At 33.7% G+C, this 17,949-nt stretch overlaps 1 protein-coding gene across 14 annotated transcripts in view; it reads right to left on the reverse strand.

Moving 5' to 3' along the window:
• The window catches only part of LOC139090145 (dystrophin, isoforms A/C/F/G/H-like), a 239,027-nt gene that overhangs the window by 173,866 nt on the left and 47,212 nt on the right, over nt 1-17,949 (reverse strand). For 13 of the 14 annotated variants that reach the window (XM_070639868.1, XM_070639867.1, XM_070639857.1 and 10 more), the window contains 4 exons: nt 17,158-17,946; nt 15,245-15,880; nt 10,456-10,545; nt 9,875-10,217 (listed from right to left, as the gene is read on the reverse strand). In XM_070639868.1, the coding sequence (XP_070495969.1) occupies nt 9,875-10,217; nt 10,456-10,545; nt 15,245-15,880; nt 17,158-17,946 (1,858 nt within the window). The remainder of the gene's footprint in view (nt 1-9,874; nt 10,218-10,455; nt 10,546-15,244; nt 15,881-17,157; nt 17,947-17,949) is intronic. The other variant, XM_070639870.1, reaches the window with a different exon arrangement.

Here is a 17,949-nt window from a genome sequence, read left to right on the forward strand (position 1 = left end):
GATGGACTCTTTATAGTTTTATGTACTTCAAATGAACTATATAAATGCATAAAATGTAGTTCACAGTATCATAGTGCGGTACATGGATTTACACTGAGAGAAGGAATTTTACGGACGGAAATGCTATTTTGCCAACCTGCTACAATTTTAGTCACACAGAAATAAAATAATGCAAATTTTTTGGCACCCAAAAAAAGTTTAAAGACACAAATAAATTTTGACAGATAAAATGATTTACTTCAGCTGTACTCAATTTGATTTATGTACGGTAAGATGATTTGTTTCATTATGAATGATTCATTTTTTGAACAATTAGTAATAATTAGGCATTATAAAGCATTTAGCTTACGATTTATTTATTTTAAAAAATTAGATTGGGATGCTTTGTCCTAAAATTAGACAAATGTGACCAAATTGCTCATTAATGACGTTTGTCTAAATTATTAAGTCTTAATTGAGTCTTTTTTGGTCATTTGTAGATGATGTCCATCAAAATATTGAATGCTTAATGGGCAAGAGGCTCTTGTTGTCCCTTAAAGTTCAATAGCTGTCCTAAAAGTCACATAGCATCAGGAGGGCCAAATAAGACGTCCCTAGGCCAACGTGATACTAAGATAGAGTCGGATTCAGTAAATTCGACACACCAGAGCCACGCCAATCTGCAGTCACTATCTTTTCAACCCCGTGAGCTCATCAGCTCCCCAAACTCAATATATCTCATTACAGTTCCCCATCTTCTGAATGATCGACATCATAGCCATACAAACCCCATAAAAATCTCAATTCTCCTCAATTCCACCCAAAAGATCCTAAACAAATACAAACATTCCCCAAAAAAAATTCACAAACTTTTCCTCCGAGTGCTAATATGTATATAGTCGGTATCATTCCCCATCTATGTACACTACAGTGTCACTATGGGGGGAGGTCGTTTTGGCAATATGTTATGATGATTATGGATTTTGGCACAAAATACAGATTCAATTTTCTGCAACGCTACACAAAAACGCATTAGGATGATGCCAAGCAGTCTGCTTTATATCTCTACATAAATCGACTTTTTTTTAGGCTGTTTGATGTGATAGATGTGAATGTTTGTGTACATTTTGACTTGGAATTAGAGGATATAAACAGAAAGTTGATGTTGCTTGAGATTTGTGGTTTGTTTATTGGGATTAGAGGGGAGAAGGAGTTGGGGTTGAGTTGGAAATTGTCAGGAAGTCTGTTAACTGGATTAAAATAAAAAATGACATGAGTATGACTAGAAAATGTCAAAAATTCATATCCAATGTAAGTGTTATCCAGAATCTTTGTAACCAAAAAATGCGCTCTAAACACCAACCATCCCAAAAGCTTTTCTTACTTGTCCATACTTAAAAGAGTGAAAATTGCCCCAAATTTTTATATTCCTAACAATTTTTTTCTCTCTGATTCTTTTCTGTCCTTATTTCACATGATCATTGCAGTTTCTCATTCCAGAACGACAGCCTTGCTTGTTCTGCTCTCTCTGGCTGTGTATTGTTAGTAAAAGAAAATATATTGCCTGTACATGCACAAAAGTCTTTAGTATAGAAGATGAATGTATTGCGAACAAGGAAAATTTGACATAAACATCAGATATTTGTATTTTACGCGTGAAGGAACTAAAGTAAGTAAGTTTATATAAACATGACACATGTGTGTTGATGAATGAGAAGCAGTGAGAGAAGATATTTCCTAAATAAATCGTATTGTGCGACACAAAAAAGAATATTTGGAATAAAAGAGAAGAAATACTCAAAAATAAGAATAGAAAGCAATCATCAAGTCGTTACTGTCAACTTGAGGATTATTTAAAAAGCTATTGCACAGGCACTCGAAAAAGATAATTGAAAAGTTTTACTTTTTTTCACGTGTAATATTCTGTGTCATCACCTTGATGCTGTTGCTGAGTTGCTGTTTGTATATTGCTAAGTAGAACAAATTTTTTTTTTTTGAGAGAGATTTAGTGATAAAAGAAATGCTTTCATCTCCTTTATTCCTTTTTGTGTTGCATTTGCATTTATGACTAATTTTTGGGGGTTCTTAAGGGAAGGTTTTTGAGGATTATGGAGATAAAGTGGAGGTATTTGATAAGAATATTTGGATTATTTTGTTTAAATTTATACTTCTTCCACTTGCTCCCTATCTTCCCCTAAACATATGTTGCAGACCTTGAAGTCGACTCGAATTTTATATGAAGATGAGTCGACTTTACCATGCAAAATCCAACTTTACTTCAAGCTATGATAAAAAATCAACCCTTATGAATAATCATCAATAATGGACAGATTGAACTAGTACGAAATGCTCCGAACAGAGTATCTGGTTTCTTTGCGCATTTCCTTTCAAGGTATCCTCCGAAAATAATAATAATCAATAACTCAGTGGTTGGCAACCTGTGTGTCATTCATGGAGGATCCTCAGGTTTGTCGTCAAAAATGACATTACAGAATGACGAGCCCGAGTGTTACAATATGGCAAGCTTCATTTTTCGGTAGGATAGGTGAACTTCTTGAATAACCGTTAATACGACAACGAAGCATTGCCTTATCAAGCACACAGAGCTATTTGGGGAACTTTTTTATAATTGAACAATGATCGTAAATTTTCGGAATTTTCATGATTTAAATCAGATCTAAACCCCAACCCCAATTCCTTCCTTGAACGCAATTAGTAAAAGGTTGCGAAAAAATTTTAAAAGTCGAAACATGCCTTAGCATAAGAAAGGTTGCCCACCACTGCAAATAACTGATTTCCTGTCAATCTATCTCCCCAAAATATCACCTAATCACATCCCTTCTCCCACCAATAGACAGTAAGTAACCAACAATTTCTACACACACAAAAAAATCCCTAACATCATCTAAGAGTCCATTCAATAAGCTGATTAAGAATCACATTACCACAACCGTATATTGACAACAAGAATCTTTAATACTCAAAGTTTTAAGGGATTTAATTCTGGTATTACGATACATTTGTCTACAAAACCGAACCCTTAAATCCTCTACACATCACATACAGCAATTATAACTTTTTAGCACATCTTCCATTCCTCGTTTCATTCAGCTCGTACCAGATTCCTTTTCATAGATATCATCATATTTTCAAGGAACTTTGTCAAGCATAAAAACAGCTTCTTCTGTCTAATTATACAATTGCTCGCGTTTTAATTACAGGATTTAGTATTTAATGAATGCAGTTGAGAATCCGGACGATGTTTGTAGGAAGAAGAGGACGATAAAACCCGCTTTTAGTCAAGCATTCAGAACAAGCACACAATGAGACATATCCAGGTTACATATTGTTTTCACAACTCGACAGTATGTCTGTGAATATAATTCACATATTTTTTTGTGTATATTATACAAATGGGGACATGCGAATAGCAAGTGAGCTGAAAAGAGACGGAAAATCCTTTCACTTGCCTACGTTATTTAAACAAGTTGAACAATAAAGTTTATAAAAATAGCTTCCGCTCTGATAACTTCAATTGACACTTTTTAGAAAAAACTTTTATCAAAACTCATTCGTTTAATTAAGTTTTATGTTACAAACTTTTTTGAAAGAAGTGATATTTGTACTCAGATATGAATTTTAATTACTTAACATTTTTTTCTTTTTTACTCTCTCGTATATGAAAAGTTTTTGAACATGTTTGGGGGGTGTTTTTTGATGATGGGAGGTAGATAATGCATTGATTCGAACAATGATGTATGTTGTGCTGTTGTGGAATGGTATTTGTTTATGTGCAGAGCTTTTCAGAGTTGGAGTATTGAATCAAAGGAGTTTAAAAAGACAAAATTGTTCTCATATGCTTTATAGACGTTCCTTATCACGAGAAATACAGAAAAATTACTTAGATTGGGTGTTTAGGAAATGAGGTTTAAGTCCTTAAAATCCTAAATTTGCAGAAAGTTTTGAAGAATAGATTTACCTTCTGACGTTATATATGCATTACAATAGACCCAAGTGCACTTCAGTCAAGACATTAAGACATTCCTTAAGACAATCAGTGTAATACTTATTGGGACAGTTTTGACTATATGGAACTTCATTGGAATCAGTGAGTGAACTATACAGTCAATATTAGAACCAATCCATTGTTGTCAGTCTTGGTACACAGTGGTACACAAATAACAACATCATTAGTGATTACATCAGGACAACATCCGAAGCGGTGTATATACAACAAGGGAAAACTGTCCCAAATAGCAAAAATTGGTTAGTCAATCGAAAATCCGGAACCTGACTGACATAAATCTGAGTTGATGCCGTACTCGGTTTAAATCCGGCATTACTCCCGACGTGACATGGTGTCGGTCCTACTTCAGAAATAGTCTGGATCAAATGGTTTTAAATTCGGTACCAAGTCGTCTCATGCCAGATTGTTTAACCGATTTGTAATTTTTGGGTATGTAATCTAGTTTAAACAAAAATTTGATCTAGACTTTGTCTAAGTAAGTTCGAAATTTCTATTTTGATCATATTTGTATAACAGTCAGCAATTGAGTTGAGCAAGCAATAAATAACAACACTGAATCCATCATCATCTGAGCTTATGCTCCTTTTTACATTTCTCGATAAATCAATCCTTCTCAAAAACTCTCACTAATAACACACAAATGTTTTCTAAATTTTCGAGAAGCTCTTCTTCAATCGACCTCAATTTCAGTATACACGTGAAAGTCACGTGGCACTTTAATGCTATGCGGTAAAACAGATTGAAAGCCTCCATATTCTAAATGATAATAAAAGACATTTTATTTGACCAAATCTAATACGGACGATAATCAATAATAATCTCATCAATCAACTGTCACCCCTGCTGCTAGAATTCTCACCGAAAAAAAATTTAACCAATCTGACTGATTTTTATTTAAATCACAAAGATATTTTATGCTCATTTATCAAAATTATTAACAAGAAACAGCTCAAAACCAAACCTAAATAAACCTCAGCTTCCGAAAATGCTTTTCCATTCCATTCAATTTTCAACCAAAAAGCTCCCATCCACATCATTAATACCATTTATCATAAAGCCTACAATTGAAAAACTTCCTACGTAATTTGAAACTATCAAACAGAAATATTCGAGCAAAAAACACAAACAACAAAAGTTTTTCATTCAAAACTTTACTTTCCATTGTCAGCTGAGTCACAAAAATGAGAGAAATGAAAACATCCGAGAGAACTAGCAAAGGAGAACGGAGAAGCTTCAATGATTTGATCTTAAAAATTAATTAGAGCAAAAAATTTAATTTTTGTCGGAATTGAAATGAAGCTTCAAAATCCTTTAATTGATTGTCAATGTTAAGGCATACAGAACTTCAGGGTTAAGTATTGTGACTGTAAATTTGCATGAAAATTCCTTCTGTTCATTCTCAACTGAACTTTATCGATTTATCTTTGAATAACCCAAAAAAATGTTATACACATGACCTTTGTGCTTTATTTGCTTTTCGTTTGTCACTACTGACATTCAAATATGGAGCTACTTAAAATTCCAAAGTGACATAAAATTTAATATACAAGGAAAATGTCAGCTATTTTGTAATGGTTTAGATTTCTTTACTTCCTTTTTTTTGTTTTTGGGGTTTGCAAGTGTTGGAATGACCAATGATCCTTGCGGTGATTTTTTATGTGTTTGAATGAAGCTTTAAGGAATTATGAGTTTAACAGAGTGCAATTGGTTGACTAAAAGTCCATCTATGTTTAAACTTGACATTTGTGTAACTTGCTGTGAAATGTCAAGTTTATGACTAGACATACGGTGAATTAATTGCAGCTTTTTCCATCCAGAAACATAAAATAAAGTTATAGGAGCCAGCAATAAAGTTATTAATGTGTAGCAACTCAGAATCCTGTAGGAGAACTCGAATTCGATTTAAGTCGACTTATCTTCGAATAGTCATGGAAGGAATCTGTCGATAGAGATAGTATTGCACTTGATATCGGAAATTGGCAAGTTGAAGCCAGCGATAGAGCCAGCTTCATGCGACTCCTATGGGAGGTCATGGATCACAGTTGATCTGTACGACCAGCGAAGCAAGTAAGTAAGAATCTTCGAATAGACAAAAAATAAGTTCAATCATATTAATTGAGTATACTCATGAGCACGCTCATTTAGTTAAGTATTCTCATTGTCTGTTAGAGGTCCATCCAAAATTTGAGTTAACTTCGAATTCTGATTCTATGGATCACAATCAATTTGGCACTGAGTCAGAGTCAGGTTGGCCTATTGTCGGATTGTTGTGCTAAGAACCGATTTGTGCTATTCGGAGTTAATCGCCAAAATTTGTCAAAAATTGAAGTTTGTCGTGACACATAAATTGTAGGCCATTACGCGGATAGATCTCTTTAACAAAGGAGAGACATCCAGAACTGTGACTTTGAACTTGAAAATGAAACAAATTTTAGAAGCCGTTTACACAGAATGTTTTTGCATATGAATACATTTCCGTTTTGACTACTAACGCTATGAGTAATTGATAAGCTACAACAAAGCATTTCTAGTCCTAATCTTTCCAATTTACTTAAAATTTCACTTTCATTAATTCACCATTTCCGAATAAATCATTTCAATCCCAAAGCGAAAACTCTGACAAAATTGTCCCTAAGGCACAGCAAGAAAAACAAAGCATTTGTGCCAATTAGGCTAGTCATTTCATTTGTTGAGGATTTATAATCCAAATATTTAACAACATGAAACCAAAAAGCTAGTCGCAAAATGTTTTCTTTCAATTATGTTATCTACATAGTTCCGCAACAAATTTTCATGTTAATTCCTTCATTAATGATTGAAATTTATAAAATTATCACATAAATTATTGTCAATAAGCTTAATTCCAGTAATAGATTTTATGCAAATATATAAAAAGGATACTCATACATATTTAAACTCTTAATCCATTAGATAATGTCTTGTACAGAACCTTTAAACTTTATATATTGATTTCATGATAATTTTCAAAACCAGCACAAAAATGTGGGCATTAATTTATCAACTTTTATAGCTTCATTCCAAAAATGTCCTTTTACATTATTAGTCCATAAATGTTTATGTTTTTTCACTAAGCTATGCGTGGATTCTTATCATAAACAATTTTTTTAATGTTCAAGTCTCTCTCATAAAGGCAGTCACAGAACGAGCGCGCGTATATAAATATTTTTTTGCACAAAAAAAAGTATAAAATTGCACAGAAATTTCCTTTTTTCTCATCCACAATACAGCACAAAAGGCATAAACACTTTGCTGCAATAATAAATCTCAATAAAGTCCCAAAGTAAGTAAATCACATTTAATGGCAATTCTGTTTAGTGAATTGGAATGCTTGCGACACTATGAAATATCAGCGATCGACTGAGTGGCACAAAACACAACAGAAAAGAAACAGAAAGGAAGAAGGAAATAATTTTTTTTTATGCCGGTAGGATTTTTCCTTTTTTTCTGCCTCTTCATCAACCAACACACATACAGTGAGAGAGAGCACAACCACCCTCATATCTAGAATTGAATTTAAGGCTGCTTTGGCATTTTGGCTGGTTTGGTGCTAAAATGAATTCATTCAACATGGTATGTATGGGGATATATATGGAATGAGGCAGGAAAAGTGTTATTATTCTTCTTCCTTCATTCATGCTTTTTGCCAAGCCACCACTGCATGCCTACTAAATGTCGAATAATTCTCAAACCCAAAATATCCATGCGTTCTCTCATTTTCTCTTGCTATGCTCTTTATTTCCTTCTTCTTATCCATGTGCTTTTATATTACATTTGAAGGACTTTGTCTGCAGGAAAACAGATAGAATTACACTTTTTTTTCGTAAGCTTGTGTCTAACCAACCCCCTTCTTAGAAATGGAATGTCTTTGATGTTATTTCTGTTGCTGTACTGATCTGACAGTTTTCATACTTTACAGAGTCGTTTGCTCTCTATTTTTGAACAATATGGTATGCTTGGTATTTTTGTGGGAATGTATAAACAACTTAAAATTTGGAATTAAAATCATCAAGTGGGATGTCCATGGGAAAATGTACAACTGATCCAATGTCAATGAATGTCTTTTTTTATGCTGCAAACTGGATGTTTAAATACCAAACCTCATTAAGACCGTGCAAATAAAAAATTCACATTTCCCGCTCATTACATAGTTTTCCTGCACATTTTTAAAAACTGTTCCTGTTGCAATTTTCTTGCCGTAATTTATGCATATGAATGGAATCGTTTATACGAATAGCATTTACATGTCATTTCACATTTTTTCTTTCATTATGTTTTTTATGCCATACTTTATAATAAGTTACGTAGTTAAGCAAGAACATACAATATTTCAAGTTTTTTTACTTCTCGTTTTTCACAAAAAAGAAAAACTGAGAAAAGAGAACAGCAGAAAGAAAAAAAAAATGCCGAGTCTGGTTGAGTGTGCCTGTGTGTATTATATGTGGACACTTGAAAATACTGATTTGAATCGCTGCCAAGGCATGAGAATGAATAATTTTTTCTTTATGCCTTTTGCTTCTTCTAGCTTTTTTTATTAGCGCATTTTGTGCTACATCGTATGGTATTAATTGCATTTTGTTTGTGTTTTGGATACTCTTTTTACTTTATATTAGACATGAAGTGTGTGTTTATGCAGAAATAGATGAAGTGGGTCTCATATGAATGACATAATGTGATAGGAGGATATGGAGGAGATCGAATGAGTTTCATGAGTGTTTAGAGAATGTAATTTTGAGTACGGTTTGCTTTTTATGCTGGTTCTTACAAGAATGAGCAATGATTCTTAAAATTTATGGAATTGTTTAGGAGAATTTTGAATAATTTAACAATATTCATGTTTATAAAGCGGAAATTAATTTTCATTTCAAATTCAAATCCTTTAGAAAATGACATGATGTTTGTTATCCTAATCAAAATTTTACAGCATCTTACAACATAGGATAATATGCCCATTCATAGTTAATTCCTATGTAACGTATTGCATATTAGAGAGTTGAAGTCAACTCGAATTTTGTGCAGAATATTCGGTTCTTGCCTCCATATTTGAGGCATCCATCCTCTGATTTATATAAAGTAGCAAATTATAAGTTCCTACATTTGATCGGTAGGAATAGAACTCATGTTCTCAAAAAGAATAGGTTATCATGTCTGATTGTCTAACCACACGGCCGCAAAAGCCTTAATCTCGAATTGGCAGGTACTCCTACATATAGCGCGATCCTCACAACACCGCTCTAACAAAGTTTTTGATGATAATCGGTGAGGAAGGAAGGAGTCCTTGCTTCAAGAGTCTTAAAGAGCCTGCTTTGTCCTCTTACTTACTTACTTCTTCGACGAAGACGCTCGAGGGTCCATTGTCACATTCAGAGTTAGATTGCTGCTCACACAGTAATTTAATGAGCTATTTGGTCTACTTCGAGCTCTTTTTCCATCCAAAAAGCTTTGGCTTCTATCGTGAACCTAATGCTAAACCTACTGTACAATACTTAACTTCCGCGTGTAACAGAGTAGGTCTTTTTCATGTTTTATCTATGAATTCTTCCTCAAAAATATCGAATACCCTTCCGTAAATCAATATTGATGCCGTCAAAGTATCCCATAGAAAATGCGCTTTAAGCCCAATTTCAATATCTTCGCAAAATTTCCCAACTTTTCCCATTTTCTTCTCTTTTATACATTTTCCATGTTATTCGTCATATTTCGACAATATGTGGAGATGCAGAGAAGAAAAAATATAATAATTTCCTTCACATAGTGACGTTACAATAAATTATAATTATAGCATAAATTTCTTTCATCATTTCAGCACCAGAGTGCACATAAAAATATTAGATATATGAGTTGACTCACCTCTTCGTTCAGTTCCGTTGGTCTCATTGAAAAATTTCTCCTTTGCATTTTCTTTACGTTTTCCAACATCAGCATTTGGAATTTCATCAATTTCCTTTGACATCTCAGCTTCAGTCGATGTCTGATTGGATAGATCATTTCTCTCCGTTATCCCATCCAACGCAATTTTCTTTGATTGACTTGTTGTAATTGGCATACTTGTCGTTGTTAAAACTGGTGTTTTTGACACTTTTGAAATTGTGACAGTTGTCCTAATCGATTGCTTTTCCACGGAACGTTGTTTGTTGAGTGTCGCGAGAGACATGACTATTTGATCACAGTGCGATGAAAGATCTTTCTTCGCCTACTCTCCTCCCCCAAGAGCATGAGTATGAAATTCATGGTCCGACGAAAATGTGTCGAATGAGAATAAATTAACAGAAAAATAATGAATTAGTCGAGGAAATGAAAGAATCTTTTTTTTATGTTTGTTTAGTTCTGTGTCAATGCTTCAAACATCAGCACGTGCGTTTAATGTTTTTAATCTTTCATCTCTTGCTTTTAAACTGAATATTCACGAAAAAAATTAATTTTTTCTTTACCTTTTCCAAAAAGTCCATTTGCGATGCAGATGTTGGGTCGGTTGATTGTGACGCAAATTCTATGGCAAATTTTAAATCTTCTTGTTTTTCCTGTGGAGAAGAAAAATTTTTGTTTTAATATTTTTTTTGATGGAATAATCTTGATGATGCGTGCATGAAAATCTTTTATGTGCTTGAATGAGATTCTGGCAGAATCGGAAAATATTTCGGGTTTTAAAAAATCATTTTTGTGCATTCATAAAGCTGCACAGCTTGTGGAATGTAAACATTTTTTGAACCCTATCTTGAGTGGAACAGGCTGCGATTTGTCGACCTTATGTCTAGAAATAAACATGATACTTGCAGAGTTTGCTGAATGTCAAGGACTGTCGACTAATTGAACAGTGTTCTACTCAGGTATTGTAAACATTTGTGTATTTTCATGATTGAACACTGTCAAGTTCATCAGTTATACCAGGAGTGGACAATCTTTTATTTTTCACAGCACACCTTGGTGCAAAGCCTTGACTTAAACTTAGGGCGGCCATATGCTGCATTTTTGCTAAAAACGATGCGTCACACTACTATGCCGCTGTGCACACAAGTTGTCACGACTGAGAAAATCCTCTTGCCACCCTACTTAAACTGCACACGGCTTACGACATTTCCAAATTTTAAAAGCATTTCCAAAAAATTTTGGCGGCACACTACTATGCCGTGGCACACAGGTTGTCCACTACTGAGTTAAAGTCAATGAATCCTATAATCTTCAAACAAGAACTAAAGGATATTTAACCGAAAATGACAAGGCTGAAATGATCAGCAAAGCAGTGGTCTCTGGTGCTTTATAAAAAAAATCATTCAATATCCCTCATAAAATGAGGGTCTAGGAAAGCACGCAGCATGTGAAAGCCCAATTTCGCCTAGTCTAGCCCCACGTTACTCTTTTCACTAAATTTCACGCCATTTCTACGAAGTGTATATTCCTGAAGTGGGATTTGATAACACAATAGTGTGACATGGAACATAGTTTTGAAAAGTACCGTTTTAGGCTGGTTTACGACGTGTCAAATTTTTTATTTGACCCTAGGCTATAATATTGATTAACTTTGTGTAAGTTGTAAAACTATTGAAAATTAATTTCCTTATAACTAATAAACGTCATGTCAAAAATCATAATCCATAAAAATTATGATATATTTCCCTCAATATTATCCTAAGGTCTTTGATACTCTCGTAATGACAGAACCACTTAAATAATAAAATTAGAAAATTTCCAAATCTATTAATGATTTTGTGACGGTCAATCCTATATTAATAAGTTAAAGTCGATTAAAAAAATAAAGATTGCTATTTTAATATTCGATTTCAGAGGAAATCCAATAAAAAAAGAATCAATAAAAAATATGGAATAAATTTGAAGTCCTTGAATTTGCAATAAAAATAAAACTGCTGATTGCATCACGCATCCAATTTTACATCACAGTATCTAAATTCAGACGAGAATGTGACCCACAATCAGCAAAATTCCAACATCGGAATGCATCTAAATCTGTAATCAAATCAAATAAACTTTCGGTATTTCACACTTGATTGTCCTTGAAAAGGTTCACACGCGAGACGAAACTATTTCAATTATTTGATGCAGTAACAATCAGCAATTTTCACACAATACAAAATTGATATCAACACTTTTGCTGCAAACCGCAATTGTTGCTGCAAACTTTGTTATGATTCTTGTCTAAATTAACCAAAATAATTCACATTTGCACTTTTATATTGAAATGTTTGTAAACATTTCTCAACTTTTGTTATGGAAATTTTCCTCAATTTTTTCAACAAGCTATGTATCAAAATTTATGATGTATGATTCGAACTTGAAGAGGAACTTTATTAGCGTTCATAAAAAGAAATACAGGAAAAAAGTGAGCATCGTTGAATTCAAGTAGCACAATAAATAAAAGAAGGAATGAGCTTCTCAGACGCCCGTTGATAGAATTATGTAGTTTGTGAGTAAATGAAAAATTTTCCTAGAGAAAGATCTAGATATGGAGCTGACAAGGTTATGGCGCAGTAGCGCATTGTTCCACAGTTTCTGTGGGGAAAGTAAATCGAGATGGCTTTCATTTAGTGTCAATAAATGCATATTAATCAGAATATTCCGGGGAAACCTGAACACATGTAATCAAAATGTGTTATTTATAATTACTCGGGTTTTAGGGACAGAATTTGTCAGCATATTGCAAATTAATCCAAAAAGGCATTTAAAGAACTCAAAGAAGGAAGCTGTCGATCGAGGCAATTGCACTTGAAATCGGGAATTGGTATGTGATAGTCAGCGATTGAGATAGTTTTGGGCGACAACTATGGGAGGTCATAGACCACAGTTGATCGCCAGCTCTAGCGACGACTAATCGAATCCAGATGACAATCTAAGAACGAATCGGTTTAAGGATTTCAGACTCAGTGTGGCTTTAAAATAGCAGCAAAATAAAAAAGAGTTTTTCAATTTATTGTTTTCCTGGATTGATACGTATGCAATCCCAGATTCATTTCAATTGTAGTGAATCACGGGATTAGCTCCTTTACGATGGGAATAGCATTCGATATGTTGAAACATAAACGAACGATAGGTTTGATTTCAAACGGATAAATAGTCGGTCGGAAGGATAAATAGTCAGACGAACAGATAAACAGCTGGACCGGTGTTGGGCAACATTCGATTCATGGCATTTCCAGAAAGATTTGACGGTCCACTACGATGCCGCAGCACACATGTTAACTATAACTGAGCTAGACAGACAGACACACACAAGGACTAAGCCAATTTCACCATTAAGATCATGCTCTCAAAACTATTTACAGCACAAAACTTTTTCCTATTTTTTCTTCACTTCATTTAATCTTTTCTTTTTTTTTTTCGTTCTTTTGTTATACGATGCTTTGCTATTATTTATGTTTTATTAATAAATCTTCGTCATTAATTATTCTCAATATATATATACAGAACAACCGCTTAATTCTCATGTAAGCAAAAAAACCTTAAACCGAAATTGCATCAAACAATCTAAAAAAGTTTATTGTTGTTACTCGCGGCGTCTTCTCGGTCCTATTTATAGTTTATATATTTGATCTCTTTGTGTTCTTTTTATAATTTTCCCGCAATTTATCTCTTCATAGTCCCATCACTCACACAAAAAAAAAGTTATGTTCACTGATATAATTCTCATCATTTGTTTACTCTTTTGTTCTTATTTATGTGCTCTCCTAAAATATTAGTCTCATTTATTTTTTTGTTAGTCACTTGGTTTTGTCAAATACTTCATAGATTTGAATTGTGCTTGTGCGTTGTTTTGCAAAGTTAGTGCAACTACGTGCTGATATCTTTTGTGAGTAAACAAAAAGTGCGTGAATATTTAAAGAAGTAATAAGAAATTTTGTTTGGGATTGTTCATTTATGTTTAGCGTCGTTAACTTATTACGTTAGCTTTATAGGGGGAGAGAGGGTTTGCGTAACATAATAATTGAATATCCCCTTGTTAGTTTTCATTAAAGGCGTCCTAATTTCTGAAAGGGATATGAGGTAGAAAAGCAAGGAATGACTTGAATCTAAAGCCAAATTTGTTGACATCCACCTTTTCTTCTCAAAGTGTCTTCCAAAATTACTGACAATAAAGGTGTTCATTGAACCGTTTATTGACATTTTAAGTTGCTAATGCGATATTGTTCTAATTGCTTATTCTAGTATTGCTCATTTCCTGATTAGCATACGTTGAAATTCTGTTCACTCGGCAACAAACCGGAAAAACACACGGCGTAGAAAACGTGAATATATCTCCTCTTCGGCAGAGTTGTTAGACTAGAAGGAGTCTCTACTGATAATCTGATATTCAGACCATTTATGACGCCGACCTGATGACGAGTTTTTCAACATTTATGTTCGATAATCAAAATCAGTTGGCTTGAAGGTTGCACCAACTTAAGAGTCTTTAGGAGACGCTTGGTAAACTCTACCTTGGCATATAATCAATATAATTGAGATTATACCCGAAAATGTGAACTTAATTCTAATTTTTCTCTTAGTCTGTGAACGCTCTCAGACTTCACCTGAATAGCACAAGGGGATTAATCGATTCAAAATAAAATAACAGGCCAGGTTGACACTAGTGAGATAGTCGAGAATTTAAGCTGAATTTGTTATCAAGACAAGATCACACAGGCCGATTTGACCGATTTGTGCAACTCGCATCTAGTTATAGAATTCAAAAAATTCACATATTTTCCACAGCTGTACATTTTAAAACTTAATATTTCACACAATGATTTCATTTGCACACTATCCTATCCATCATGTTTGATGGGCAACAACATTTGTGTCTGTTATATTTTCATCAAATAATTACCCACCCGAATAATTACAATAATTTTACACTAGAAAATTCCTTAATAATTTTATATATTTATAAACACAAAAAATTGATGAAAATTTTAATGAGTCAAGTGATATCACTTAGATAAATTTATAAGCACACGATAATTGATCCATCGGCACGTGAAAAATAAACCTTATTCTTTGATATTTTCCGATCGTATTTTCTTTATAAATAGCTATAGAAAATTTCAATTTTTATGTATGCTCAGCACATAAGCCCGATCGCGAAAACTGTTCAAATGAAACTGAAAAACTGATCTCAAATGGAGAAGAAAATTTTCCTTTTTCTCAAAAATGATCATTCATGCTGCTCACAAAAAAAATAGATATCGATGCTCTGAGAATAAAAAAAATACGGGACATAAGCATGCGACTCACCCCAATGTCTAATATTCTTTTCGTAAGATCTTCTTCTGATGAATAATCGACGGATTTTGAGACTAAATCTTTGACTCTCTTTAAAACTTTCTCGACAAGATCATCAAGCTTGATTGATGCTGTTGAATTTTGGTGCAATAAATCAACTGGGAACTTCTTGTCCGTACATATTTTCTCTTTTGGTGAATACTGATTTTCCGGATCTGTATTGTGATTTTTCTCTAATGCACTCAAATTTGTCGTATTTGAATTTTGCATGTCTTTATATTTATCACGCAATTCCTTTTGGATATTTAATAACCTTTGCGTTAATTCTGAATTTTTTCCATGCGTCTCGAGTATTAATGTGTCACCTTGTGACAAAATTAATGCTGCATCTGGTGCTATCGATAATTTCATATGTTCAACGACACTCGAGCCATCATCGCATGACTGAATCTGTTCAAGTGTCTGGTCCAATTTCTTCATAATATATCGTGCGGTTTTCTCAAATTGTTCGACTCGTTGATCCAATGGAGTCACTGTTTTGTATGTGAACGGTGAACTTGTGACTATTGTACCGTTCATAAATGACTCTTCGTGGTTGAATGTTGTCTCTTTATCGGGTTCGGCTTTAATTGGGGTTTCTATTCTTGACTGTATGTGGAAGAAGAAATTAAGGACGATTTAATTAAAATTTTTCGTTGGATCATTGAATGCTAATGAGGGTTTTTAAGCTTTAATTTTGAGGTGATTCTGATCTATGGCATGCTAGTTTGCTGGAAATTAATAGCCTATAATTTAAATTTGCATGCTTTTTCTGATACTAAATTGATCCTAAATGTCTACAAACTTTTCTAGTGTCTTCTAAGCAGTAAGACTAGTAATAATATGGCAATAGTTTCAGGCGTCTACTAAGCAGCTAATATAATGATTCTTGTAGAATTCTAATCAATACTAAGCGTTTGTGTGTTTCTACTATATAATTGGTGCGATTACAATTCGAATATTCTATTTCTCATGCTAGTTACAAATCAATTAAAAATACTAAATGCAATGGATTCAAACTTTGAAATTCAATTTTGATTTAAAGTTGTTGTAGAGTAACTGAAACTTCATTGCTGGATTGAAATAAATATCAATTTGGTTATATATTTAAGTAGCTATTAAGATATTGGCTAGATCATTGCTTCTCAAGCTATAAGCCTTGGCATGATCTCTAGTGTATCACTTTATAAACCTAACTTGTTTCCTGACTTCCATAACTTATTTTGGGTATGCAGAGTTCGAAGTCGAGTAAAGTCGGCTAATTTCGACTTGAGTCAAGAGCCGCAATCTTTAAGTAAGCTGAGTCGGCTCAATTCAACACAATTTAAATATAGTCGAGTCAACTCAATTTGAGACGAATTGACTTCGAGCTCTGCTCATTCCCTAACTATTTACTGTGTCGTCTTTCAAAACGCCTCTGACAAAAGAAAGATCATTGTACCAGACAAAACATGGTAGGAATGGCAACTTTGTTAAAATTCGAGGCAAGCCAGTAAATATTTATTATACAGCAATGAATCAAAATCGGCATGGAAATAAAAAAAAAGTACTAAATTTGGTTCCCAAGGCGACCACTTCTTAAATTAGATTCACTTAAAATCTTCATGATTTAATTTCCTAAATTTCCCACTGTGGCATAAAACTATCAAAGTAATTCCCCCCTAAAAGTTAGGCAAAATTGTAAGTAGGCATTGATTAGTTACTAATATAATGCGTTATTCACTGATAGTAGCAATAAGATTTAAAGACATAAGTTAAGTTACTAAGTCGATTTTTGATACAAATTTTGGATTTTCCAATCAAGTTTGAAAAATCCTATGCCATGAATCAGAATCATCATAATCCCCAAATGTCCCTAAATCACAAAATTAATCCTATAAATCTACCAAATCTGAATCGGAATCAATTTCAACGGAAAATCGTGGAATCTCTTCATCTTCTGAAAATTCCAATGGTTCATCATTTTCTTTATCAGCAGCATAAAAGCTATTGACTCGTTCTGCCATAAGCAGTTCCTGTAATGTCGGTCGTAGCTTCATCATTGAAATTATTTTTTTCTCATCAATTTCAGGCACTTTGTCCTCATTTTCCAGCGATAAATCTGTTGTTGGTTTCTGGTCGTCGCTCATGTCAAATTCAAAATTGGAAACAGTTTCCAGTTCCTTCATCAGTTCCGTTTGTAATTCATCAAATGAACCATTTGCTTTATAATTGACATTCTCAACATTTATGAATGACTTTCTTTGCAGTTGCGGTGTTGAATTAGCTGTGTCTGTATCAGATGATGCATCAATGATGTTTACAGTTTCCACTTGCTGTAACTCAAGCTGATTACAATTTTCAAATATATTAACTGTATCAACAATTTGTCCTAATTTTGGTGATTTTAAATCCTCAATTTCCTTTACTTCAACAACTGTATATGGCTGACCATTAACTTCTCGCAACTGCGTCTCATCAGACACAGCCGAAATGTTCTTACAATTATCATTTGACTCTGGCAGTAAATCGGGCATCACAACAAGATTTGATTCACGATTACTATCGGATGTTGCTGATATAGGCGTACGCGATCGCCTTTGTCTTATTGTATCACTAACCATAACAATTTCTACATCCTCATCATCAGGCTTTATTATTAGTTGTGCAGTTTTAAGGTGAAATTCGATTGCTTCCTA

This window comes from Chironomus tepperi, unplaced genomic scaffold (assembly GCF_022539635.2).
Source record: "Chironomus tepperi strain 1889 unplaced genomic scaffold, CSIRO-AGI_Ctep_v1 contig_217, whole genome shotgun sequence".
In the NCBI taxonomy this organism is placed as follows: Eukaryota; Metazoa; Arthropoda; class Insecta; order Diptera; family Chironomidae; genus Chironomus; species Chironomus tepperi.